A 27,566-nucleotide genomic window follows, 5' to 3' on the forward strand; every position below is an offset into this window, starting at 1 on the left:
ATATGGTTACGGGTTGTTAGTTAGTTAGATGTAAAATATACAAATTAGAGGAGGGTAAATCTGGGTCCACACTATACTGTATAACAAAACATGTTGGGTATATAAAAAACTTTATACGCAACATGCTTCTTTAACTTGCTATATTATGTTATATTTGTGTTCGTATAAAAATAATATTTTTTGTAACAAATTATATAACTCGATAAATTAAATTTCACGTTTGAAAACGGCGTCTAGTGCAGAGGATGTAGTTCTTGCTCCTGCCGCTTGTGTGATTCTGGCAAGAAGTAGTAGGCCTTGTAAACCGAAAGTGTTGGGTGCGACCATCATTACAAGCTAGAAAACAATACAGTGGGAATAACCTTTAAGCAGATCTTAACCTTCTGAGGACTGGATACATTTTGTTACATAGACGACTATGTGGGATGTTTCTTCACTCCAACTGATTATTTGAGATAAGTATTTCTGTTCCCTTTTTAAGTATATTTATTCACAAAAGGATAACAGGACAGTAAATGAGCCTCAATAATGAACATTGTTGTAAAACCGAGACCACCAACAATGGTAACTAGCAACATTGTTTACAAACAGTGTTATTTCTTATTACATAAAATAAGGAGAAAAAACTTCTTACAATTTATTCTTTGTATGCACTCTCAGTAACTGAGGCACATCAATGAACCAATTTCTTTTAGTGTTCTACCCAAGGGCAGGTCTTTCACTGCAAACCCAGCATTCTCCAGTCTTTCCTATTTTCTGTCTTCCTTTTTGTTTCCTCATATGATCCATATATTTTAATGTCGTTTATCATCAGATATCTTCTTCTACCCCGAACCCTTTTCCCATTTACCATTCCTTCCAGTGCATCAATCATTAGGCAGTTTCTTCTCAGCCAGTGACTCAACAATTCCTTTTCCTCTTCCTGATCAGTTTTAGCATCATTCTTTCTTCACCCACTCTTTCCAATGGAGCTTCACTTCTCATTCTATCTGTCCACTTCACACATTACATTCTTATCTATATCCACATTTCAAATGTTTCTATTCGCTTCTCTTCACTTCGTCGTAATGTCCATGTTTCTGTCCCATACAATTCCACACTCCATACAAAGCACTTCACTAGTCTCTTCGACTCATCTCTAATAGAAAAAAATAATCTGTTGACCTACCCCTTTCAAACGATTAGATTTTCTAAAAGAAAGCAATACTGCAAAAGAAGAAAACAACTGAACTCCTTCCGCTGCTGCTGAAAACAAAGCAACACTTCCTGCAATTTCCTCCTTATTATACTTTCCATGATTACTATTCCTAGCATCCATCAAATATTTCAATTTATTCATGGGAAAGATAAATGTGGTAGCTTTCCGTTGCTTTCTGCACACCATTCTCTCTTTCGCATCCTAAGAAGATCCCAGAGGGCCCCAGCATTGAGGTAAGGAGAGTGGATTTGACTAATTAGGCCCTCCGGACTTCACCGAAATTCACCGCAAGGGTTACATATCAGTTCTATCAGGGTTTTTGATCCGATCAGAGACCGGGAAATCCCAATTAGCCTTCGCCCCAATGTGAACATATAAATAACATATCTTGACTCCATACATTGCTGGCTTTGACTTCACATAAACCCTAAAGGGATATCGTTCCCTAGATGGAACCAACTGTTCATCAGTTGTGAAGTGTGAACAAGGATTATAGTTTTCTTGGCAGTGCCGAACGAAGATAGTGAAAATTTCTCAGAAAGCAGCCATTTTGTCTGTGGATATCCTTTCTGTCCTAGTATCGTAATAGTCAAATCTTAAATCTCTAATCAAGTGTTTCAACCTATCCCTGACCATAGATCCTGAGAAGAAAGACCTTTGAAAAAGGGGGTCATTGGTTTAGATGATACTTACTGGTTCCTGGTTAGCAATCAGTGCACCAACTACAAGCACAATTCCGAAGAATGTATATATTTCCTCACGAAACGTAGGAACCCATGTCTTTTTCCATTATTCGGATTTTCAAGGTTCCATTTTCCGGACAGTAGCCCAATTCTCCTTTTTTGATTTGAATATAAGACTATTATGTCCACCATTTTATTGTCAAGGAATAGCTTGAAAATAGTTTCAATATTTTCTGTACATTTGTAGGTGGGCAACTTTTTACATTCACAATATTCGCGCGGTTTCTTCATATTGGTGGGTAGGGAAATTTTTTTCCACATTTTTCCACTTCTACTAAAAACTTACGAAGAATCGTCTCCTCCAGAATCTCCTGTAGATATATCCACTTCATCATCAGGTACAGGTTCACGTGTGATTACGTCAAATTCCTCTATAATTTCTAAATTATCATCTAATTCTGAATCAGAAGAAGAAGACGAAGCAGAACTATCATTCACCAACCTTCCTAGGTCTACATTACCAGTTATAATTCTTCTATGTTTAGTACATTTCGACATGTTGCAGAAAACAAACCATACTTCAAGACAGTAAGACAGTAAGTGATCCTCAGAAATGAACAAATAAGTTAAAATGTGGAACATATTTAAATATTATGTTGTAAAACCAGTAGCCTACTACTAACATAAATAATCTACAAAACATAAAGAAAAAATAAGACAATTAGAAAGTGACAGTAAAGATTATGTGGGGTGTTTCAACATCCCAACTACTAGTTATGTTTTTTCTAAGAAAATTAATTAACTGTCTTACTTTTAACAGTTGGCATATGAAAACATAAAGCAACTCTGACACAATAAAAATTATCATTACATAAGACGCGTTTTCAATGTGTTTTTAATTAAAAAAAACTGCAACTGGGGTGTCAAAACACCCCACCCAGTCCTTAGAAGGTTAAGAGAGTGATGGTCATTTCTTGGCAGGGGGAAATTCGATGTGATGGAAGTTTCAAAAAGTTTGTTTCCGACCTCTGATAACGAATTTGAATGACATTTGCGTCAGGAGTCACACGACAGCTGAACTGTGGCACGAGGTGACAGACTAGTAGTGAGTGATCTCATTGTCAGAGTGCACGGCGACTCACAGCAGAAATTTCCAAGAAAATGGAGCCATTTTTTGAAGGGTACATTACGACCCTTTCCAATGCCAAGTACAGTTAAGTGAAAATAAAAGAAGCCTGCAATAAACGAGGTTTCGTTATTTTCGAGAAAGGCATCTTCTGTGTACTTAATAAGATTGTTAAACCTCGAATCGAATTTGTATTATCTCGTGGGGTGCGGCGACTTGTGACGAGAGGTAGATTTGCTTGCTTTTTCCACTCTAGAATTAATCCCATCCGAGCTTTGCCAGTCTTATTTGGTACACATACTGTAAGATGCCTTTTTTGGAACTAACGAAACCACGTTTTTTGCGGGCTCCTATGGTTTTCACGTAACTGTACTTGGCATCGGAAAGAGTTAATGTACCCCTCCCAAAAAGGCTCGATTTCCTGGGCATTGCTACTGTGATACACAGTGCACTCTGATTATGAAATCACTCACTACTGGTCTGTCACCTCTCGCCGCAATTCAGCTATCAGTGTGATTCCTGATGCATATGATGTTATTCAAATTCGTTATCAAAGGTCGACAACAACCCTGTAGTCCACATCAGTCGGATCCTATAAAGCCCGTTTCTCTCTGAACAGCTAATTAACTCACAAGTTGCAGCCTTATTCCACTTCATTATGCCAAGTTGACTTCAAAACACAGTTGAATAATCGCGCCAAGCGCACAGAGAATGCGTACTAGATACTACGCAACAATGCAACACATGACGTGATGATGTGGAATCAAGACTCAGCTCGTACCGCTTTATGCAGCTGGTGTGTTTTATAACAAGTTACATGATGCGCAATCATGTTATATAACGATGTTTTATAACATCCTTTGATCTATATCGACACCCGATGGATAACATATAACTTGGTATATAACACAAAAAATCTCATGTTAAATAACATTTTCTTCCCGTTTCTACAAGTTATGTAACTTTGTTATATAACGTGTTTTGTTATATAGTGTAGACCCAGCTTTACGTGACTTGTGGCCCATTGAAAGCTTCATTATTTTTAAAAACAAAAAGTGACAGGAGATGTGAGGAAGACTTTATTTACTACAAGATTTAAGTGTGTACGGAATGAATTACTGTATATTATAATAATAACAATAGTAATAATAATAATAATAATGTATGTATGTATTTATTTATTCACACTGCAAATGGGTATATACCCGGTGGCAGTAGTAACTAATTACACTCAATAATGATAATTAATAAAAAATACAATTAATAATAATAATAATAATAATAATAATAATAATAATAATAATAATAATAATAATAATGAGTATCCTAAATTAAATGAAGCACGATCACTTAAAATAACATTTAAAGTAAATCTAATTTGTAACTTAACCTTAAGTTCGTACTAAAACCCACGAATATATGTTCATAACTGCACAAGTACTTTTCAGCACTACACTTATTTCGCTGTCAACTCACTCACTGCATTGGAACTACGACATATTTCACTGATTCTATCCTGATTTCACTAACACTTCAAAAACATGTTACTGTTCAAATACTTTGCACTTCACTTACACAACACACTTCACTGACACAACACACATCTTCACTATACAACATTTCAGATAACAAAATATCAATTACACCCTTTAAATAGTGTGTATTATATACTACCGTCTATTAGTAAAGTCCTTCTTAAGGCTATTTTTAAATAATTTTTGGTTAATGGTAAAGCCTTTAGCAAGTCTGCAGGTAAAGCATTCCAGTCCCTGATAGGACGATTGAGAAAAGATAACTTTCCATTGTCAGTCCTGTCTTCTTTCCCTAAATTTACATGAGTGGTCGTTCCTTGAAGAGTAATTCGGCAGCTTCAATCTATTTTTTATTTCTCTATAATAATAATAATAATAATAATAATAATAATAATAATAATAATAATAATAATAGTAAAGAGTGTGTCGGCCTGGTTGGCGCAGTTGGTATAGCTCTGGCCTTCTATGCCCGAGCACAGGTTGCGGGTTCGATCCTGGGCCAGACGGTGGTATTTAAGTGTGCTTAAATGCGACAGGCTCATGTCAGTAGAGTTACTGGCATGTAAAAGAACTCCTGCGGGACAAAATTCCGGCAAACTGGCGACGTTGATATAACCTCGGTAGTTGCGCGCGTCGTTAAATAAAACATAACTTCACATTTATTTATTATTTAGTAAAGAGTAGAGATAAAAAATGATACTCGAGAGGAAATGAAACCCAGAATAAATATGAGAAATGCCTCCTATTATTCGGTTGAGCTTGTTATCTAGAATTTATAAAGCAGTTATATTATCGATTGTTCTATATGGTTGTGAAAGTTGAACTCTGATTTTAAGAGAGGAACAAAGGTTAAGGGTGTTAGAGAATAAGCTGCACACATTATAGCATATTATTCACCTAACATAATTAGGAACATTAAATCCAGATGTTTCAGATGGGCAGAGCATGTAGCAGGTATGGGTGAATTCATTAAATAGTATAGAGTATTAGTTGGGAGACATGTAGAAAAAAACCTTTGGGGAGGCCGAGACGTAGATGGGAAGATAATATTGAAAAGGATTTGAGGGAGGTGGGATATGATAGGGACTGGATTAATCTTAATTAGGATGGGGAACGATGACGGGCTTTTGTGATGGCGGCAATGAACCTCCGGATTCTCTAAAAGCCATTTTTAAGTATTTTACAACGCTTTACCAACTGCTATGTTTACCTAGCTTCTGAATGAGATGAAGGTCATAATGCTAGCGAGATGAGCCCAGGATTCAGCGCCGAAAGTTACCCAGTATTTGCTCTTAATGAGTTGAGAGAAAGTCCAGAAACCATCTTAACCAGCTAACTTTTCCCAACCAGGATTTGAACTCGGGCTCACTAGTTTCACGGTCCACAGCGGTGGACGATAAGACCTTACCTGCAGCGCGCAAGAAGGATGGCCCGCGTCATGCCATCCGTGATATCCGCCAGATTTAGACAATTATCGCATATTTAAGACATGCAAGGATACTTCCTGGATCGAACCCTGGATAGAAGGCGAGCACTCTAGCACTCTCCACAGAGGCGGCTTTTTAGGACCTGGATGGTATAACATCACCTTTAACAGTGTCGTACAAAGCGAAATTTCTTCATGAACCTAAGTAAATATTTTGAAATAGAAAACAGGCGTTCCACACATTCCGACTTTTACAAGCTTGAGGCTTGCCTTTGTTCTATTAGATTGAAAACTAAATGGAATGAAATCATTCCTATTATATGTAGATACTGGAGGAAAATTGTGCATTGTTATTTTATGATCAGTTTTATTGAAGACAATTTTTAATTAAAATCCATCATACCAGATATTCTAAATAGTACATTATGCAACGAGCCTATAATGGTAGTAATTAAGATGCGAGTATGTTTATGAAACGAGCGCAAGCGAGTTTAATAATTTTCATACGAGCGTCTTAATTACCATTATAGCCAAGTTTCATGCGATTTTTTATGCTCGACCATATTTCTAACTTGAAATTATTCATAAGTATTCATGTTATTCTTATCTAACTGGACAGCGGAACTGACCTTGTGCAATATCTCATAAATTTTGAGATGTGCGCAGATGCGAAAGTATTGATTTTTTCCGAGAAAAAATATCATTGACCTTGATATAATCTAGAGAGTAAAATAAACATTAATCTTGATATAACCTGGAAATTGATATGGACATTGAAAAACGAGATGACAAATTGAATTTATTTGAATATTATTTACAATTAACACTAATTATTATAGTAACAGAACAAAACCTTCTGCAACAGTATTGGATTTCCAGCCTCCGTGACGTTTCGCTAGTTGTCTGTCGATTGCATATCCGAGAATAATCGATACTTGCGCTTTCATATTGCTACAATGGTGTTTTCTGATTGGTGGAACACCTGAAATTTAATGAATAGGTGTACTTTAATGATGTCCATTAAAGGGCTGCTACCAGGTGTATAATGATTATATTTCGGCATGGTCGAGCATAAAGTTTGTTTCTTAATTTTTGTGTTGATTATAAGCGATGAAATTGGACAGCAATAAAAGATGACACACCTTCACAATAGCGATGTCATTGATGTACATGTCAAATGGGTTGTAATTCTCATGTACGGTGATTTCTGCTGCGTCCACCTTTGTGCCACCACTTGACCACGTGATCGTGCCAAACACTGCTGTGTAGTTTTCCGGGGCATTCGAATTCCTGCAAGAAAGTTGTTTTTACAGTCATTTATAAATCGTGACTGAGTAACTAATAGTTTTTGGTCCATTCATGGCCGTCTGCTATATGTTTTAGAGAGTGCAGAGTTCGATCCATGGAAATTTATTTTATATTAATTTTGATTTGTCCTTCCTTTACATTAATTTTGGCTTGAGTATTTCTCGCACATAATTATTTACGCCTGCTCACTATTTATAGAATGGATAAAGAGGCAGATTCCACCATTCCCTTATACAGTGTGAATACTAAATGCCCTCTTCGAAGGCCAGAGCACAATTGACCACATCAAAACATGCATAAATGAGATGGGAAGCAATATTCTATCTTGCAATTTTTACCAAATGTCTAATGGTGCAAGTATTATCTCCGTGGGAATCGCGTCTGTATGTATGGATTTAAGCTTAGACTAAACTCCCACATGTCTTTGTTGAACATCCCGCATTTCCAAATTGCACTTTTGTCACTCAAAACATCACGTACACATGTTTCCTAAGATTTAGTTCGTGCTAGAGCTGGGGACGGAGCGAGTAGAACTGTTGAGTTACTCTGTTCTATAGGTTTATGTGCTTGGCAGCGGAGCACCGAAGTTACTCGGTTAACCGTAGCCATTACCGGTAAGTTCAAACGTTCAAGCAGTGTTTTACTTAATTCTAGCAGACAACGACGTAGGTACGTTGTATTTAAATATTTTCTGCTGCAGGGCAAATTATTTCCTTATCCCCAAGGCGGGCTGAAAGGCCTCTAGTATTGAAGAGGAGTTCATCCTATTGTATGATCTGTCAAGTGGGCCTGATGAACACTGACAGTCTCAACATATTACTGTACATAGTAATAATAATAATAATAATAATAATAATAATAATAATAATAATAATAATATTATTATTATTATTATTATTATTATTATTACTAATATTAAAGTCCAGGATAACAGAGAAAGTATGGAATTGAATGGGTTACATCAGCTCCTTGCTTATGCGGATGACGTGACTATATTAGGGGAAAATAAAAAAATAAATAAGGGAAAACACGGGAATTTTACTTGAAACAAGTAAAGAGAGAGGTGTGAAAGTAAATCCCGAAAAGACAAAGTATGTGATTATGTCTCGTGACCAGAATATTGTACGAAATGGAAATATAAAAGCTGGAAATTTATCCTTTGAAGAGCTGGAAAAATTCAAATATCTTGGAACAATAGTAACAAATATAAATGACTCTCGGGAGGAAATTAAACACAGAATAAATATGGGAAATGCGTTTTATTATTCGGTTGAGAAGCTTTTATCATCCAGTCGACTCTCAGAAAAGCTGAAAGTTAGAATTTATAAAACAATTATATTACCGGTTCTTCTGTATGGTTGTGAAACTTGGACTCACACTTTGAGAGAAGAACAGAGGTTAAGGGTATTTGAGAATAAGATGCTTAGGAAAATATTTGGGGCTAAGAGGGATGAAGTTACAGGAGAATGGAGAAAATTACATAACGCAGAACTGCATGCATTTTATTCTTCACCTGATATAATTAGGAAAATTAAATCCAGACGTTTGAGATGGCCAGGGCATGTAGCACGTTTGGGCGAATCCAGAAATGCATATAGAGTGTTAGTTGAGAGGTTGGAGGAAATAAGATATTTTGGGAGGCCGAGACGTAAATGGGAGGATACTATTGAAGTGTATTTGAGGACGGTGGGATATGATTATAGATACTGTATTAACCTTCCTCAGGATAGAGACCTATGGCGGGTTTATGTGAGGGCGGCAATGAACCTCCGGGTTCCTTAAAAGCCGTAAGTAGTATTATAATTATTATTGTTATTGTTATTATATTATTATTATTATTATAATTATTATTATTACTATTATTATTATTATTATTATTATTATTATTATTATTATTATTAGTGTCTTTGATTAATATTAAAATGTTAAAAAAGGAAGTGCATTATATTTTTCTTCTATTTGTGTTTATTGGATTTGTCTTACCTCATCAGTCATCATTTTATTTGTATTTATTTCTACGAATTATGTTACCTAATTACTTTAATTTATCAATAATATTACTCTTCACCAAGGAGAACATGGTTGTATGAAAGGCTAGTAATGTTGTAAAATAAATAATCTTTATGTTCTTCAGTTTAAGATTCCACGTTTTAATGGTTATTTTATCCACTTTCCGTAATAGTAAATAATTCTGTGTGTTATTTTTAAGTGTTTTAGGCAGCGCTTCATGGAGACCGTTTCTTTCTATCTTTTTTTTTACTTAACTGCACGCTTAACGTTTACCTCACATGTTAATTTATTAGCTGTTAATGTTATAAATTATTTTATCAATTTTATTTCGTCTGTCATACATAACAACACTGAAAGTTAATACGCCTTTCATATAAAATAATTTCGCAAATAGTTGTAATCACAAAAATGAAATTTTGCAATGAAGAGAAGCACTTTTTCCTCGTCAAATGACAAAGCGAAAGCGCTTTACTACAATGGTTTTAAAACACGCTTGGTTTCACTTTCAAAGTACGTTCTAAAATCGACTCAATATCTCTAAATTTTAAATCTGCCACCACAAATTTGTACTCGGTTCAACCGAGTAACGACGTCACAGTAACTGCTCCGAACCGAACCGCTCCGTCCCCAGTCCTAGTTCGTGCCGAACAAGAGTGGATCGCTCAGCACGTTTTTAAAACCGTCGCCTGCTTGACGTACGTAGTGTAAACATCATGTAGGCTACTTACCTTACTTCACAATGCGAAAAAGATACGTATTGTAACATCAGTTTAAACCAACGGTGACCAAAGGGGGTGTCGTGATTACATCGTGTAATCACAGTGGCGGTATCATGTCGCTCTATAAACTCTGTCTCTGCAAGCAGTAAGAAGTGGTTTCGTAAAGAACGAGGAGAACTTTTTTGTTGTTCTTTCGGACAAAATGTATGTTTACTTTGCTCACCGGTTCAATTAAGAATATATAGAAAGATTAATTGCCACGTTTAATAATGTATTATTATTAGACTTATTATTATTATTATTATTATTATTATTATTATTATTATTATTATTATTATTATTGCTGACCACTAAGTATGTGTTTCTATAATACTTCTGTACGTGCATGAATATTGATATTTTTAGATCTTCTCCCTAGAAGGATAAAATTATTAGGTTTTATCTCAATTTTAATGTTCTTAATCTTTAGATGAGGGTAACTATTTATTAGTTATTCATTTAATAATAATATTGTAGAAAAACTGATTCAATATTATGTGACAACGAACTGTTAAACGCCAGGAATTGACACGTCTTAAATCATAACCAGGAAGAAAAAGATGAGATAAATCAATGTAAGGAAGTCAGCTACCTAATGAGGTTTGAAATATCTCGTGCTGTGAAGCCTTTTAATAGAGCAGAATTTCCCAAAAGAATACTGATTAGAATAGCTTAAATAACTTGTCCATAAGAAGTTTTTAGTTTTGAAAAACTACGAATTTGTCGACCAAGTATCGAGAGAAGAATCTAGAAAATTCCTAATTATATTTAAGAGGAAGGTTAAAAAAAGAAGCAAGAAAAATTGTATATTCTTCACTGGCTCTTGATGACAGCAGTGACATTACTGATACAGCAAAGCTTGAGATTTTTATCCGCGGTATTGATCAAGATGTTAGTACAGGAACGACCACTGGTTGTAATTTCCATGCCAAGTACCTTTCCTCCGTCTCCTTACTTCATTGGCTGTCTGTCGCATGTAATCACTCCAGTTCGAGATTTGGTCACGCCTTGTTTTATACTGTAACATTGCACAGAGAACTCACAGTACAGTACTTGAAGACAAATCAGCTACAGTTAGTTTCTTTGCAGTTCTTGCGCTAAAACCAAGAAATCCTACCATTTCAGGGACAGGTAAGTTACATTCGCACCGTTGCGTTGTTGTGTTCCTGATATGTAAATCCAATTACTACGTGCTACGGATAAAACAATTACCTCGTTTTTCACTTAAGCTTATGAGTAATACCTCTAATATCTCCATAACTAATATTCGTACCATGACGGTTCATATCTCGAATTTCGTTGCCACAATATCCACTATCTCACTTAGGTCTTCGAAGTAGGGCTGGGAACGGAGCAGTTCGGTTCAGATCATTTACTGTGACGTCATTACTCGGTTGAACCGAGTACAGTACAGAGCGTACAGAGTACAAATTTATGGCGGCAGATTTAAAATTTAGATAGATTGAGTCGATTTTAGAACGTACTTTGAAAGTGAAACCAAGGGTGTTTTAAAAGCGTTGTAGTAAAGATCTTTCACTTTGCCAATTGACGAGAAAAAAGTGCTTCTCTTCATTGCAAAATGGCGGTTGCAAATTTCATTTGCGTGATTACAACTATTTGCGGAGTTATTTTGTGTGAAAGGCCTATTTAACTTTCAGTGTTGTTATATATGACAGACGAAATAAAATTGGTAAAATAATTTACAATACTAATAGCTAATAAATTACCATGCCATCTAAACGTTAAAAGCTGCACCTAATTAAAAAAAAATAGAAATAAACGGGCTCCATGAAGCGCTGCCTAAAACACTTAAAAATGTAACACAGAATTATTTACTATTATGGAAAGTGGATAAAATAATCAATAAAACGTGGAATCTTAAACTGAAGAACATAATGTTTATTTATTTTATAACATTACTAGCCTTCAATACAACCATATTCTCTTTGATGAAGAGTAATATTATTGATAAATTAAAGTAATTAGGTAACATAATTCGTAGAAATAAATACAAATAAAATGATGACTGATGAGGTAACGCAAATCCAATAAACACAAATAGAAGAAAAATATAATACACTTCTTTTTTAACATATTTCAATATTAATCAAACACTCTAATATGATGATGATAATGATGATGATGATAATAATAATAATAGTAATATTATTATATTATAATATATTATTATTATTATCATTATTAGTGGTGGTAGGAGTAGTAGTAGTATGTTCAGGCTGTCAATGTTCATTGGGCCCACTTGACAGGTCATATAATAGGATGAACTCCTCTTCAATACTAGAGGCCTATCAGCCCGCCTTGGGGATAAGGAAATAATTTGTCGAGCAGCGGAAATATTTAAATACAACAGTACCTACGTTGTTGTCTGCTAGAATTAAGTAAACCACGTGAACTCTGTTTGAACGTTTGAGCTGACTGGTAACGGCTACGGTTAACCGAGTAACTTCGGTGCTCCGCGGCCAAGCACATAAACCGATAGAACCGAGTAACTCAACAGTTCTACTCGCTCCGTCCCCAGCTCTACTTCGAAGACGGCATTTAATATCGTCGTTGTTCCTGCAATAACTCCTATGTGATATATTCATCGATTTTCAGATTTTTGCAATATAAAATAACTTAAATAGTGATAGAGCAAATAATAAAATCTCCTATATGTAATTATATTTCTTTGTTTCGAAAATTAAGAATTCACAGTCTCCTATGTACGGCTGCCATAGGATGAATAAATGTTTTTTCTCCTTACTGAGAAATTTTATATTTTGCACATAAGAGTTACTGCAGGAACAACGATGATATACATCCTGCCCTGTAGTTCCTTCACTAACCGTCAATAATAATTAGGTCTATTAAGATGACATGATTCAGAACATTTTTGCGCAAAATCGGTTACATGGTAGTATGCGAGTAATTTGTTTCAGTCAATTAATAGATCCTGAATTAGAGAGCGTCCCATTCGGTTCCCGGACTGGAATACGCATGCGAACGATACATGCCCTATGGTCTAGGCTGCACTGTTATCGATCCATAACCTCCCGCGTATTTCTAGTTATTATAATTTTGATTAATTATAGCATGGACACAATTACACTATATACTTATTTATTTTTATTTTATAATCAAGGATGTCCTTTATCACCTACCCTGTTCAACATCTACTTCAAGAATTTAGTGAAGAACTGCTTTCAAAACATGGGAGGAGTGATAGAAGGAGGAAAAAGAATAAAGTATATAAGATTTGTTGATGATATGGCGTTGTTAGCAGAAGAGGAGATGGTACTATGGGATATCCTACTGGAGTTGAGTGACAGCTGTGAGGAGTGTGGAATGAAGATAAATGCCAACAAGACGAAGATCATGATCATAGGAAGAAAAGTAAAGGAGGTAAACTTGCGAATTCTAAATGATGCAGTAGAGCAAGTGGACAGCTTCAAATACTTGGGGTGTATTGTAAGCAATAACATGAGCTGCTGCAAAGAAGTCAAAAGAAGAATAGAAATGGCAAAGGAAGCTTTTAATAGAAAAAGAAGCATCTTCTGCGGACCTCTGTAAAAATACTAAGGAAGAGATTAGTGAAGTGCTTTGTGTGGAATATGGCTTTGTATGTTACAGAAACATTGACATTACGACGAAGTGAAAAGAAGCGACTAGAAGTATTTGAAATGTAGATACGGAGAAGGATGGAGCGTGTGAAGTGGATAGACAGAATAAGAAACGAAGCTGTGTTGGAAAGAGTGAAAAAAGAATGATACTGAATCTGAACAGAAAGGGGAAAAGGAATTGGCTCAGTCACTGGTTGAGAAGAAACTGCCTTCTGAAGGGAGAAGAATTCGGGGCAGAAGAAGATATCAGATGGTAGATGACATTAAGATATATGGATCATATGAGGAGACAAAGAGGAAGGCAGAAAATAGGAAATACTGGAGAATGCTGGGTTTGCATTGAAAGACCTTCCCTTGGGCAGAACACTATGATTTAAATGAATAAGTACTAACCTGTATTGCAGAAATTATTCTTATATGAAAGGAAAAGGGATCCCTACACGTTAGAAATCCATAGGGAAAAGGAAGTATTCTAAGGAAAAAAATCGATGAAATTGGAGTAACAACATACTCGAACGAAATTTATATGGTGTTTCACAAGAAATGGGCGATTCAGATAGTTTGGCTATAGAGCTACTACACCAGGCGTCGTCAACCGATCGCACAGTGGTGATGGCTGGAGCTGCACAGTGCACAAGTCTACACGTGAATCAGTCGCTATGTAGGAGAGGGGAGGGATGATAGTTGAAACCGGCTCAATGGCGGTCTACCAGTACTGTACAGTTATTCAAGTGTTGTCCGTATCCCTTATACTCTTATAGCCTATTGGTTATGCACCATTCCGTGTGTTTACATTAGAAATATAAATAATAAAATTTATCCTATAACTTAAAGAATTTGAAGCATGCATTCATTAATTTCTTCTGGCAAATTAGTAAACAGACAGAGCACATTAAATATGCTGAAATCAGTCAAATAATATACTGAGTTTAACAACTCATTTTGTTCCCAAAGCTAGAAACAGTTTCTCCAATTTCATGTCTAACATACGAGTAAATTATTCCTTCTTTCAACAACTGTAAACTAAATTATTACATGAAAATAAAGGCCACAAATATGTACAACTAATAAAAATTAATAAACTATATTCAATACTTATTCTCCATCAAACTACAGCCTATATAAGAGAATTGTTTTCCTGTGCAGTATATCTAACAAACATTTTTCCTTTCTAGAAACTTAGTAAATGCCAAATGAGATTATTAAACGTACATTAAGATAACGAATTGCAAAAATTAGTTACTCTTGTGCCGATAGAGTTAGGGAAAGAATATGTATGTTTAGATTATTATTATTATTATTATTATTATTATTATTATTATTATTATTATTATTATTATTATTATTATTATTATTATACCAAAAAGTTTTGGAAATACGTTGAATCATTTCGGAAGACAGATAATTATCCCTCTGAATTAATTCTTAACGACAAACACATCACAGATCAATTAGATATTGTCAATGCTTTTGCTGATCACTTCAAATCTGTTCAGAACTAAACACAGTCATACATATGAAAACATTATTACGAATATAACAGACTCATTACCTATACCTAAAGTAACACATGATGACGTTCGTAAAGCAATTAAAAAACTGAAACCCACAAAAACAATTGGCACTGACGGTATTCCAAATTTTATAATTAAAGGATGCTCTGATATATTTATTCCTCTTTTAGCCCACATATCTAATATTAGTTTGAAAAATGGTTAATTTCTCTCACTATGGAAACAAGCTGTAATTATTCTTATATTTAAAAATGGAAAAAGAAACGATGTCAGAAACTACAGACCTATTTCGATCCTAAATAACTTTACAAAAATTTTTGAAACCATTATTCACAGACATATATCTTTTTATGTGAAAAACAAGCTCAATTCTTCTCAACATGGATTTACTAAAACTAAATCCACTGTCACTAACCTGGTCACATATCTAAATCAAATTGTACCAATAATTGAAACGAAGGGACAAACTGATTCAAAGTATTTCGATTTCAGTGAAGCTTTTGATGTAGTTCCGCACTATATCCTTCTTCATAAGTTAGGAAATATTGGCCTTTCTGTAAGCTACGTAAACTGGTTCGAAAATTATTTAAGTAATAGAGTTTCATGTGTAACACTGTTTAATATATACTCTTATTCTTATACTATAAATTGTGGAGTCCCGCAGGGATCTAATTTAGGACCTCTCCTATTTATTATATTCATAGATGATATAGTAAAAGAATAACTTCTGACTGTTTATTAATTGCAGACGATTTAAAAATTTTTCGTACAATCAAAAGTAGTACTGACTGTCAGTCACTTCAATGTGATATTAATTCAGTCGCTAAATGGTCGGAAGACAATGGTATGAAAATTAACGTATCAAAAACTGATGTAATAACCTTTTCTAGAAAAACTTCTTCACTGAAATTTAATTATTATCTAAATAATGTTCTAACTGACAGAACGGATTGCGTAAAAGATTTGGGAATATTCTTTGACAGTAAATTGTATTTTCATAGTCACGTTGATTACATTTACAATCACGCAATCAGAATAATACGGTCAATAACTTATTCTTTTTCCACGCCCGATTCTCTTTTAATGCTTTACTATACATTGGTGCGATCGAAACTCGAATATGCGTCTGTAGTTTGGAACTCGATTACAACTACGGACTCGGATAAATTAGAAAATATACAAAGAAAATTTATATCTTTATGTTCATTCAGATTTCTGCCCATTAATTACGGGTACAGTTGTGAGAGAAAATGTGAATATTTTAATTGTCAAAATCTATATGTTAGACGCCATGAGCTAGATTATCTGTTCTTTTGTAAAGTCCTCAAAGGTGATATATCCTGTAACTTTTTCTTAAACAATATTACCTTACGTACACCAACAAAAGATATGAGAGCCCACAAACTTTTCTATATTAGAAATTCGAAATTTCTTTCACCAGTCTCCAGATGCATTAAAAATGCCAACATGCATGGCTGCGAATTCGATCCCTTCAATGTATAGACTTAGTTTGCTCTTGGCAACGATTTATCATTTATGTATTCTTTTAGGCATTATACTCAATTATCATTGTCTCACAGTATTCTTAGTTATGTATTTTAAAGTCATCCATTATTTATCCATTTATCGTCATTATTGTAATTAATTGTAATTGTATTTATGTGTAATAATTATTTTTGTATTATGTTTTTGTTATATGTGTGCTGAACTGTAATTGGCCACTGGCTGTTGCACAGCACATTAAATATAAATAAATAAATAAATAAATAAATAAATAAATAAATAAATAAATAAATAAATAAATAAATAAATAAAATTATTATTATTAATATAATACACATTAATTATTAGTAATTTTTGGATAAGAGTGGTCCGTTCTTCTCCCTTACATTTTCCATTATCATTTAAGTGATAGGACGAACAATATTGTTGTAGGTTGAAATTCCTTCCGTTATTCAGAACTTTACCACAAACCAAACACGTGAGCACTCCCGACTTTTCAGCAAATAGAAATGACTCTTTGACTCTTCCCATAATAAATTCAATGGCGTAGATAATCTATCGGACATCCCTTCTTCTGACATTTCTGTTTCGCCACTGTGTAGAACACAGAACGAACTATGTCCGTGCGCCTGCACAGACATCGCTACAAAGCAGGCTAGGCACTGCACTTAACTAGCGCCACGGTCAGTTGAGGACGCCTGTACTATACTTTAAAAATTGAAACCTTACAAAGTGACTATAGGCCTAATCCATGAATTACGGCAGAGTACATTTATACAGGGACATCATTTTATTTTTACTAACATTTTCAATATTAACTTGCCTATACCTCTGGATCAACGCCGTTTGCTACCCCGTTCCACGACTGAACTTCGATGATACTGGCGTAATATACAAACAAATCACTTTACTAGATATAGGAGGGTAGAAAAGTAGTTCATCCATTTACGTAAACTAGGAAATATTGCGCTTTTGAGTTTGATAATTTTCATTAGGTTTTTGTTTAATCAAAATACAGTACAGTATTAACAATAAATGATTTTACTCACGAATTGAGCTATCCATGTGGACGTATTCATTATGTAGTGTATATTATACTGTCTACAGCACATTAGCGTACAATATACAGAATGAAGTTCAATCGAAAAATAATCATAATATGGATATTTAAACACATTTTTTAAAATGGTGGCCGTTCATTTCGATACAGGCTTCAGTTCTATTGTGCATATTATCACACTATAGACTATTGTACCTAATCCCAATTACTAGTCTCGTTCTTCGTACTAGTAAATCATGTTGAAATAATTCCGTACCTACTCTATAAAAGGGTACTTTAGGTACTGTAGATTCAATCTTCATTTCCGCCCGATCCGAAAAGATAAAATTACTCAGACATACTATCTACTCTCCGTCCAAGTGGTTATGTCGTAGGCTCGTAGAAAGGGAGGAAATCACGTGACAGTTAATTACTTAACAAGGTCCTTTTATTCAAGTTATTTTAAACAGTTGTATAATATTACGTAGACGTCCAATTCTTAACAGAAATTAATATTCTGAGAAAGGAGCTAAGACAGCCCAGCCACTAGCTGGCGAATAAAAGCTGGTGGGGGAAACCGGGATACGACGTAAGCAAATGGACGACAGTACCTGTGCGAAAATGATTCAATATTGAAAGCTCTTTTGTCACTGGAAAACGCGAACATATTTTTGGAACGTACTGTATCGTAAGGCTACTACGACTGTATATGCAATCTTGGATCTGTGTGGAAGACGGTTGAACTTCATTAGTAGAAGGGGTGGGAGTGAAGTACATTAAAAAACTCAGGTACAATAAAAATTGAAGTAAAAATAAAATGATGTCCCTGTATAATTTGGTTAGTACAGAATATTATTGACCATATGTTCGATCCACATTCAATAATTTTCTCCGATACGCCATTGTTTATTTACGTGTTCATGTTACTTCACAGACAGTATAATATACTGCAAACAGATAATCTCCGAATAATATACAAATTTCCGTTGCATGGTGAAAAATATTGATATATAATAATAATAATAATAATAATAATAATGGTTTATTTTAACTGGCAGAGTTAAGGCCATTCGGCCTTCTCTTCCACTCAACCAGTATGACAGAAAATTACTACAATGCTATGAATATAACGTAATTAATGCAATACAATACTACAATACAAGACAATATAATACATAATATAATACAATGACAATTATTTTAATCTTCACAACACCAATAAAATAATTATGTAATAATAATAATAATAATAGTAATAATAATAATAATAATAGTAATAATAATAATAATAATAATAATAATAATAATAATATATGGGTCATTCTCACTCACAAAGTGCTGTAATTTCAGAAACCATACTTTGTGAAAGCAAACTTCGACTAATCATATACATTTTTCTTTTAAAAATGTTCAGTCATTATTTTTACTGTAAGTGGGCGACCCGAAGTTTCACTCTGTTTTTGTAATTACGAGAACTTAATTGAATCAGGATCAAGTATTTCATCATTTCGGTCAAGTTTTTTGAAAATAAGCTAACAAAGGTATAAAAATGATAATAAAAGTCCAAGTAATACCTGAATCTGATGCTATTGTATTTCAGTTTAACAAACAACGCTAAGATATAAAGTAGATCATGATTGTTAAATAAAATGCTAATCTCTTTGAATAAATGGATTTGAATGGAAAGTAGTTGTATAAAGTTTATGTTCTGTTTGAGAGAGATGGTTGTGGAAGATATATACCGTTTAACATTTTAAGAGAGTATAGACCTACTCTGTTATTATTGTATTATTTACATAATGTCAATATTATGCATGATTCCAAAAAAGTAAATTAATCTTTTTTTAAATAATTATGCAAACAGGAGTGTGTAACACGTTCATTTTTTCCCGAATTATTCTTCGTTAAATTTTGACGTCTCGTGCTGCCATGCATTCGGTTGCGTTACAGTCCAAGTTCAACATCGGAATTACGATACGAACTTCCTAGCTGTCATTACAATAGAAACGAAAAATTTTCTTGAAAACAATTATGAGTTTAATACTATGTGCTACATACGAAGTACACTATTAGATTCACAAAGCAGTTGTTCACATAATAATAGTAATAAATACTGTATCATATTTCAGATTTGCTCCAGTAACGTCTTGTGACGTACAACGAACATTTTCAGAGTATAAGTATTGTTTTTATTTCTGAACCTAAAAGAAGTATTTCTTTTGATAAAATGAAAATGTTCATTGTTATTTGTTATAATGAGGCTAGTATCATAATTGTATACGTTGTATGTTATTTTTATATGTATGGGCATAAGTGGGCAACTCGTGCTCTCAATGTGCCTACACAACTTCTATGCAGGTAGAACGGACTCTGTACTAGCTGTAGTGTCTGTATGCGGTTCTTGCAAGATACAAGTGCGCTCGCGTCTGCAGTAAGTGGCGGCCATAATACCCAGATCATTTCCTTTTAGTGATGAGTCGAAAGAGAGATTTTTTTTATTAAAAAGGGAGGTAAAGCTTGTATTATGTTCTATTACACTTTCTTACGCATGCCATTTTATGTTACAAATAAACACAGTGAAGGTATTAGTAAAGAAATACTGTCTAGATCTGCTTTAGAACAGTTGCAGGTAAAAATGGGATATCAACAATGTGAGACTGATAAAAAATATCGTAAGCACGTTGTGCGTGGGAGTTACAGAATTGCACGACATATGATCGACTAGCTAAGAGCATTTATGGATAAATTTGAAATGTGGCAGTATCATGTAGAACATAGACAACTTCACTTTCTTTAACTATAAAGTATCTTGAAGAGTGATAAGAAAATCTTCTTATCAAATATAAGACCCTACTTCAAGACCTACAGCAGAATTCACTAATAAGTTTGGAGAAACAGTGACAATTGACAAGGAATCGAGATTTTTCTGAAATATTTTTGGGTTAGAGCCGATAAAAGATCCTGAACGTTTATAGCTTGAATTGATAAATGTATAGAACAGCACGCCACTCAGATTCCAGCGAAATCAGGAACCGAACTGTTCGTAATGCTGCCTAAGTCAGATTTCCAAATAAACTCTTTGCTTTCATATACGAGTATCCTGTATGTGCTTGAGGCAGAGTTTAATGCAAGAAAGAAGTGTAAAAGCTCTAATGTACAGAAAGAGCTCAGACGTAAGTTTATTTCATTTGTCATGACATGTAAAAATACTTCCTTAAATTTGTGATTGTTTGCGAATACAGGCTATTACATTTCTGAGAACAGAAGAACACTCTTTACTGTATAAAGTCTTGTAAATTCTCGCGTTCTATGTTTTCAAATAAGACATATAATAAGAAATATTAACAAACAGTGTAATAATAAATAAGTGTTGTAGCTATATTTGTTGTCTCTTGAAAAGGTTGTATTCAGTTTGTGTTTCCGTACTGAACTGATTTACAAAGCTAGGAAATAATATAATTTTGTTATGTGTGTTTAGATACAGTCTGTCTAAAATTACTATAATTATTGTACCATGCTTCATTCTGAAATTAAAATCATGGAGTAGATATCATGATCACCTGCATGAGCCGCCAGAGCGCACTGTGGCAGTGAACTGCTTTCACAGCGAAACTACAAACAACTTTAACTGCTGCGGCTGGAGCCAGTCTATCTTTCGCTCTTTCTTTAGTCTCTTTTGGGAGCACGAGTTAGCCATCCATGTGTATGGGTAAATTAATTTAGATTGGGCGTTACAAATTTTATAATTACAAATTATTATTATTTTTTTTACATTATTTTCTTTTTCTAAGGCTGTGGACTATCGGAGCACATGTTTGGTTACCACCCGGCTGTGCATGTTAGTCGTTCTGTTTTACTTACACCGTCTATTACTTTTCACTCGGTAGAGATATAGTTCAAGCTCACACAACTTAGTTTTGGTACCAAATTTCTAGCTCTACTAATAAGAGCGACATATTACCATAGCGTATTAACACTTCACATTCTTCTTCGTTTTCCCTATTTTTACGACTTGTACTTCACTTCTCTTTATTCTTTTCCCATTTCATTTTTTCTCTTTATCTCTGCTTTCTCCTTTTATCTTATTTTACTATATCTTTCTTTCTTATACTTCTTTTCCTCAGATTATTACAAAGGGTTATTGGCCTATATGATTAAATTTATGACTCACCCTGCAACACAGTTGGCAGCAGTGAGAATGTAGCACTCGTTTACGACTGTCGCTCCACACGCGTGCCTTCCGTTATACTGCAGCGAAACCTATGGAAAGATGATATCAAAACAGCTGTCACATTATAGGCCTATAAAACTGATAGAAACACAGAAGAGCAGTATTCACTTCTGACTTCAAATTCTAAAAAATAAGTAAGAAATAAAAACTCCTGACGCTTTCGTTCTATCATTGCTTGCTCCCATATCCTTTCTGAACTCTTTTCCGTTCGGAAGTAATATTACACTAAATACATTTTTTTTTAATTATTACTTGAGGTCACAAAAATCCACTTACCATAAAAGGATATTCTCCGGGTTCGACATCAGTCCCGTCGACAATTCTTACGTTTGGCCATTGGGAGCCTGGCAAACATGAATGAGGGTTAATGATAACTTCACTAGTATTAGAATTTATAAAAATTTAGAGGAGGGAGAAAATTTCTCGCTGATGTACTAATTTGTTACTGTTTTTTTTTATTATGTACATCAATTACAACATATTCAGTTTTAAAGTTTATTATTATTATTATTATTATTATTATTATTATCATTATTATTATTATTATTATTATTTTTTTTTTTTATTATTTTAATGTCCATTTTACGACGGCCATTTCATAAATAATGCACACGTTGGTAGAACTGCGAAATGAATCAAGCAACACCATTGCAAATTACGTCAGTTGTAGTTGAAGGCTTCTGGAACAAACACTTGTGTTCGTTTCGTTCATAGCATACTTTCTCTTTAGCCAAGGGAGAGCTAGAAATGGAGTCTACACGTTTCTCGGGTATTGTGACAATTGAAGATTAAAGACCGAATCTTTACATGACAAAACCCCACAGAAATACACAGTGCTTTTAGTATAGTTTGTAGTGAATTACAGTGGATTGTAGTACAGCTTCTCCTTGGGCTACTCGTTTTAATGATAGTCGCGTTAGCACAGACCAGGAAGGCCGAAAACTTCAAACAGATGAACAAAGTGTGAAACTTGAGGCGGATACTTTTGAAGGAAGATCGTCGAGGGACGTGTGAAGTACTTTCAGAAGCTACAGGGATTTCACGAACTTCAGAATTTAGTATTTTGGCAAATTATTTGAAGAAGAGACAAATTTCTGCACGAATGATCATTCACAAACGCCTGAACATTGCAAACTTGCGGAAAAAAAGATTTGACGTTGAAGGTCAAGCATTTTTTTCAATTGTCGCTATTGATGAAACGTGGACTAGACACTTCGAGCCGGAGTTGAATTCAGTCAAATGAGTTTTTACAACTTGGAGATTCGATCTTAATTTGCGATCTTTGATCTTCAATCTTCATTATGCCGAGTGTGCGTGTTCCAAAACCTTCTCGAGATGAAGTCAACGCTCTCACTCCCATACTTCACAGGTCTTATCTGTGTGCTTCTCACTGCTGGTGACCGTTAGAACTCATGTGAACCGTCTCTATTGAGTATTAAGGGATGAAAATCAACCCGGTTGGCCTTACTCTTCTCTCTCAAGGTGTTATAAGCATAAAACATAAAATAATGCCTAGCGCAGAACAATAACACAAACGCAAATAAAAACAATAAAAAATAGAATACAAAACAATACAGGTGTAGTGAAACTACAATACAGACGTTATTGGCCAGTTTTTCCAAGTAATGTTTAATTTGGCTTAACAAATGTTAAATTAACAGCTGGTTTATTTTTAACGTTTTGTTAAGATATTTTCCATTTTTCCAACATAATTTTGTTTAAAATAACCAAAACTTAACTTTAACTGTCGTTAATACTATTCTAACTACTCAACAGCAGTTGGTAATGATTTTGCATATATAAGACAACTTCTTATTGGCTGATATTATTATTTAAATTCTGTACTATGGAGTAAGTCATGAAACATGTGTAAAATCGTAACCTATTACAGTAGCCATGATTCATACAGTACAGAGAAGTGATAAATGAAAGTTGCATTGACTGCTATTGAATAATAATAATTATTATGTATGGTTACATTTCATAATGCTAAATATGAATTTCTGTTTAGAAAAATCTCAGCATTATGGCCACCAGGTGACAATAATTACACGAATGTGTGTGTAGTCAACTGTACAGAAAACCCCGAGGAGAATTCCATATCATATAAACTTCTCTAATTTAGGTTCATGCATAAATTATATGTAATTTCGTCCTAAAGAAGCAATTGCTGCTGAAACATTTTATTATTTACTCACTGCGTATTTTGAAGCACTATTGACATCGGCTATAGTTGAAGAGCTAGTAACATAGAATCTACAGTTAATAGTAGCTAGTGAATTGAAACAAGTGGCCTATTTCAACTAGGTAACATACAACTGAGTTTTATTTTAAGACATGAAAGTGATTATTATAACTACATACCGGTACCTAAGAAATATTAGTAAATTAATACATAATGTGCATTCAAACATAACAAAACTTAATTGGTATATTAACTTACATTTATTTGAATTATATTATAGCTAGCGATAAGATATGTTTGCACTGCTTTAAAACAGAAGCGAAAGAGCTGGATTCTTGGAATTTATAATCGTTTTCTTTCCGATGGAAATTTAATTTTCCAGCAGGATAATCACCCCGCGCACACCGCCATAAACGTTCAAAGACGGTTCACGGAAAAGCATGAAAAAGAGGATTTACAAATATCGAGACATCCCGCCTCAAAATCCAGATCAGTTCTGGGATCAAGTTCTGGTTACCTGGGAAGATTTCGCTAAGGACCAGAACTATTTCCGCGATCTGGTGGACTCAATGCCCCGAAAATGCCAGGCAGTGATAGACGCCGATGGCCTACCAATCTTAGCTTCTTCGTGAAGCTGTATCTGTCAGTCTTAAGTACAAAAAAAATGAAAGGAAAACGCTGCATAACTTTAAATGTGTTTATATATGTGTATGTGATGGCTAGAGAGCGAAATTTTACAACAGATTTGTGTAAATATATACAATTTTTTTTTTCGAATTGTCGGTTGGTCTATTGTTGCGTAACTCACGTTTACTCACCTGTTGCTCCGAAAACCATTAAACTACACAGAAGAATGGAACACAACATTTCTCAAGTATTCACTGTGTCCAGGCGTTCGTCCTAAGTCATTTTATATGCTGTATGTTGTTATTAATCTTCAGTAATTCGTAAATAGACGAAGGGAAGAAACACGTTGCTGATATTGTCAGTTGTATAACCTCTTCAGTGATAGATAGGGTCCACAGTTAGTGTCGCTGTAGTTTTGATTGGTCTATCTTATCGCAGATAAAGACAGGGATTAATAGGAATTTAAACACATTCCAATATGACAAAACTAGCTGATTATTATTTATCGCTCTAGTCAAAATCCTGTCAGGGATAGAGAACTGGCGAGAGAGTGGTGGAAAGCATGGGGAAAGCGTTGGTTCACCGTCCACAGTCCACTGGCGTTGAATGACGTCACTGTGCTCCGTACGCAATCACGTAACACAGACACTGAATACAAATCCCTTCCGCTATAAAGTCAATGACGCGGGGGTAAAAGAAAAGGAATGAGTGACGTTTCCGATTAGTGACGCAACGCCACAATTGTCGCCCAGTTCTGCAAGCCTGTCCTATGTGTTTATTGATGAAAATGATATATTGTTTTCCGCTAACCCTCATATGCTGTCGAGTGGTAGCGAGTCACATTACAGGGCCTGTGGAGTAGGAAGACGGAGGCACTGGAATTCCATGCGGGATCATTGAAGGCCCAAAAAGAAAACAACGAATTGTATGCGGGGATTTTTGAAGACACAGTTGAATTGTATGCGTGGACAACTGCCATAAGGGAAAGGCCGAATCTCCGAAAGCAGAACAAAATTAATTTAAAATAGACTCTCAAACATAAAGGCCTACCGTACTCTAGGTACACGAACAAGTCAGCTGCGTCTTCTCAGTAATGCAATACTACAGGATGAGTGAAAAAACTACTTCGTAATAGTCTTGAATATTATTTTAGAAGCATATAATCCCAGAGGGAGATTCAGTTATATAGCCAACTGTTAGTACGCAAGACGAGTGAAAAATTATGAGTGCTATTCATAGACATTTATCTAGCCCGCGCTATGAGCGTGCTAAACTAGCCCCGGCTATCGCATTGTTACTTGTACAGGATTCATATCATATATCATATCATATGTCATATCATATCATATATCATATCATATCATATCATATCATATCATATCATATCATATCATATCATATCATATCATATCATATCATATCATATCATATCATATCATATCATATCATACCATACCATACCATACCATATCATATCATATCATATCATATCATATCATATCATATCATATCATATCATATCATATCATATCATATCATATCATATCATATCATATCGCTAACACTAGTTTATGAATACAAAAAACGTTAGTTCGCTGATCATTCACCGGAAGCCCGCGCTAAGAATGTCTATGAATATGGCCCTTAGAAACTATTTCATAGTGATGGTTTAAAACTTTACTTAAAAAAACAGTAAGATGGATTTGTTGAAGAGAATAGAAACTCATTGAAGAGAAATTGCAGTTAATAATAAAACCATAAAATAGCAACATTTCAATTTATCAGAAAAGTATCTATCAAAGTCTGCCCAAAGTTAAACGAAGGAAAGTAAATTAAATTATGTTTTATTTAACGACATTCGCAACTGCCGAGGTTATATCAGTGTCGCCAGGGTGTCAGAATTTTGTCCCTTCACATGCCAGTAACTTTACTGACATGAGGCTGTCTCATTTAAGCACACTTAAATGTCATCGACCTGGACCGGGATCGAACCCGCAACCTCGGGCACAGAAAATCAGTACTCTACCAATTTCATACCCAGGCCGACGAAGCAAAATATATATAGAGTGTTTCCGAGGTGGTGTTACAAACTTTCAGGGATGATGGCGAAGGGCACATGTATCAATTTGAGATCAGGAACCCTGGTGCGGAAATGACCGAGTCGAAAGTTACAAGCAAAAATATTTCGGTAGGAATTAAATAATTTTACTCCTTTGTACACCTTATTTATGTGTATTTATCTGTATATCTTACACATACTGTATTCGTTTGACGTTGTTTACGTTGTCTACTTACAGTATTCCATTCACTGCGCTGTCTGAGGGATAGGGACAGGAAACTACACTAAAGCAAAGCAGATAGCGTAATGTGTAACGGACATGGTCGATCCTGATATGAAAGTCTGTAGACAGCAGTGTATGTGTACAAGTTGCAGTATCCAGTCGATCAGTCCTAGTGAAATGGAGAGTGTACGAGAGCGGAATATGCAGACCTGATTTTCGAATACGGATGAGCCAATGGGAACAGTAGACAAGCTCACAGATTTTATTGGGTCAAGTACCCACGTAGGAGACATCCGGCCCATACCATTTTTCCACGACTGTTCCAAAAGTTAAGGGAAAGAGGGCACGTGGTGCCAAATTACAATTCCATTTCCACACAATTATTTTTGCTTATAACTTTCGACTCAGTCATTTCCGGACCATGGTTCCTTATCTCAAACTGATACATGTGCCCTTCGCCATCATCCCTGAAAGTTTGTAACACCATCTCGGAAACACTCTGTATAGATGTTTTAAACATGGGC

At 34.7% G+C, this 27,566-nt stretch overlaps 1 protein-coding gene across 2 annotated transcripts in view; it reads right to left on the reverse strand.

Moving 5' to 3' along the window:
• The window catches only part of LOC138713464 (chymotrypsin-1-like), a 42,501-nt gene extending 17,362 nt beyond the window's left edge, over positions 1 to 25,139 (reverse strand). Inside the window, exons 1-4 of one of the 2 annotated variants that reach the window (XM_069845589.1) lie at positions 24,952 to 25,139; positions 22,225 to 22,292; positions 21,888 to 21,977; positions 7,108 to 7,248 (exon numbers count right to left, since the gene is read on the reverse strand). In XM_069845589.1, coding sequence (XP_069701690.1) covers positions 7,108 to 7,248; positions 21,888 to 21,977; positions 22,225 to 22,292; positions 24,952 to 25,000 — 348 coding nt within the window. In that variant the 5' untranslated portion in view covers positions 25,001 to 25,139. Of the gene's footprint in view, positions 1 to 7,107; positions 7,256 to 21,887; positions 21,978 to 22,224; positions 22,293 to 24,951 lie in introns of both variants that reach the window. The other variant, XM_069845588.1, reaches the window with a different exon arrangement.
• Between the last annotated feature and the right edge of the window lie 2,427 nt (positions 25,140 to 27,566).

This window comes from Periplaneta americana, chromosome 14 (genome assembly GCF_040183065.1).
Source record: "Periplaneta americana isolate PAMFEO1 chromosome 14, P.americana_PAMFEO1_priV1, whole genome shotgun sequence".
NCBI lineage: Eukaryota > Metazoa > Arthropoda > Insecta > Blattodea > Blattidae > Periplaneta > Periplaneta americana.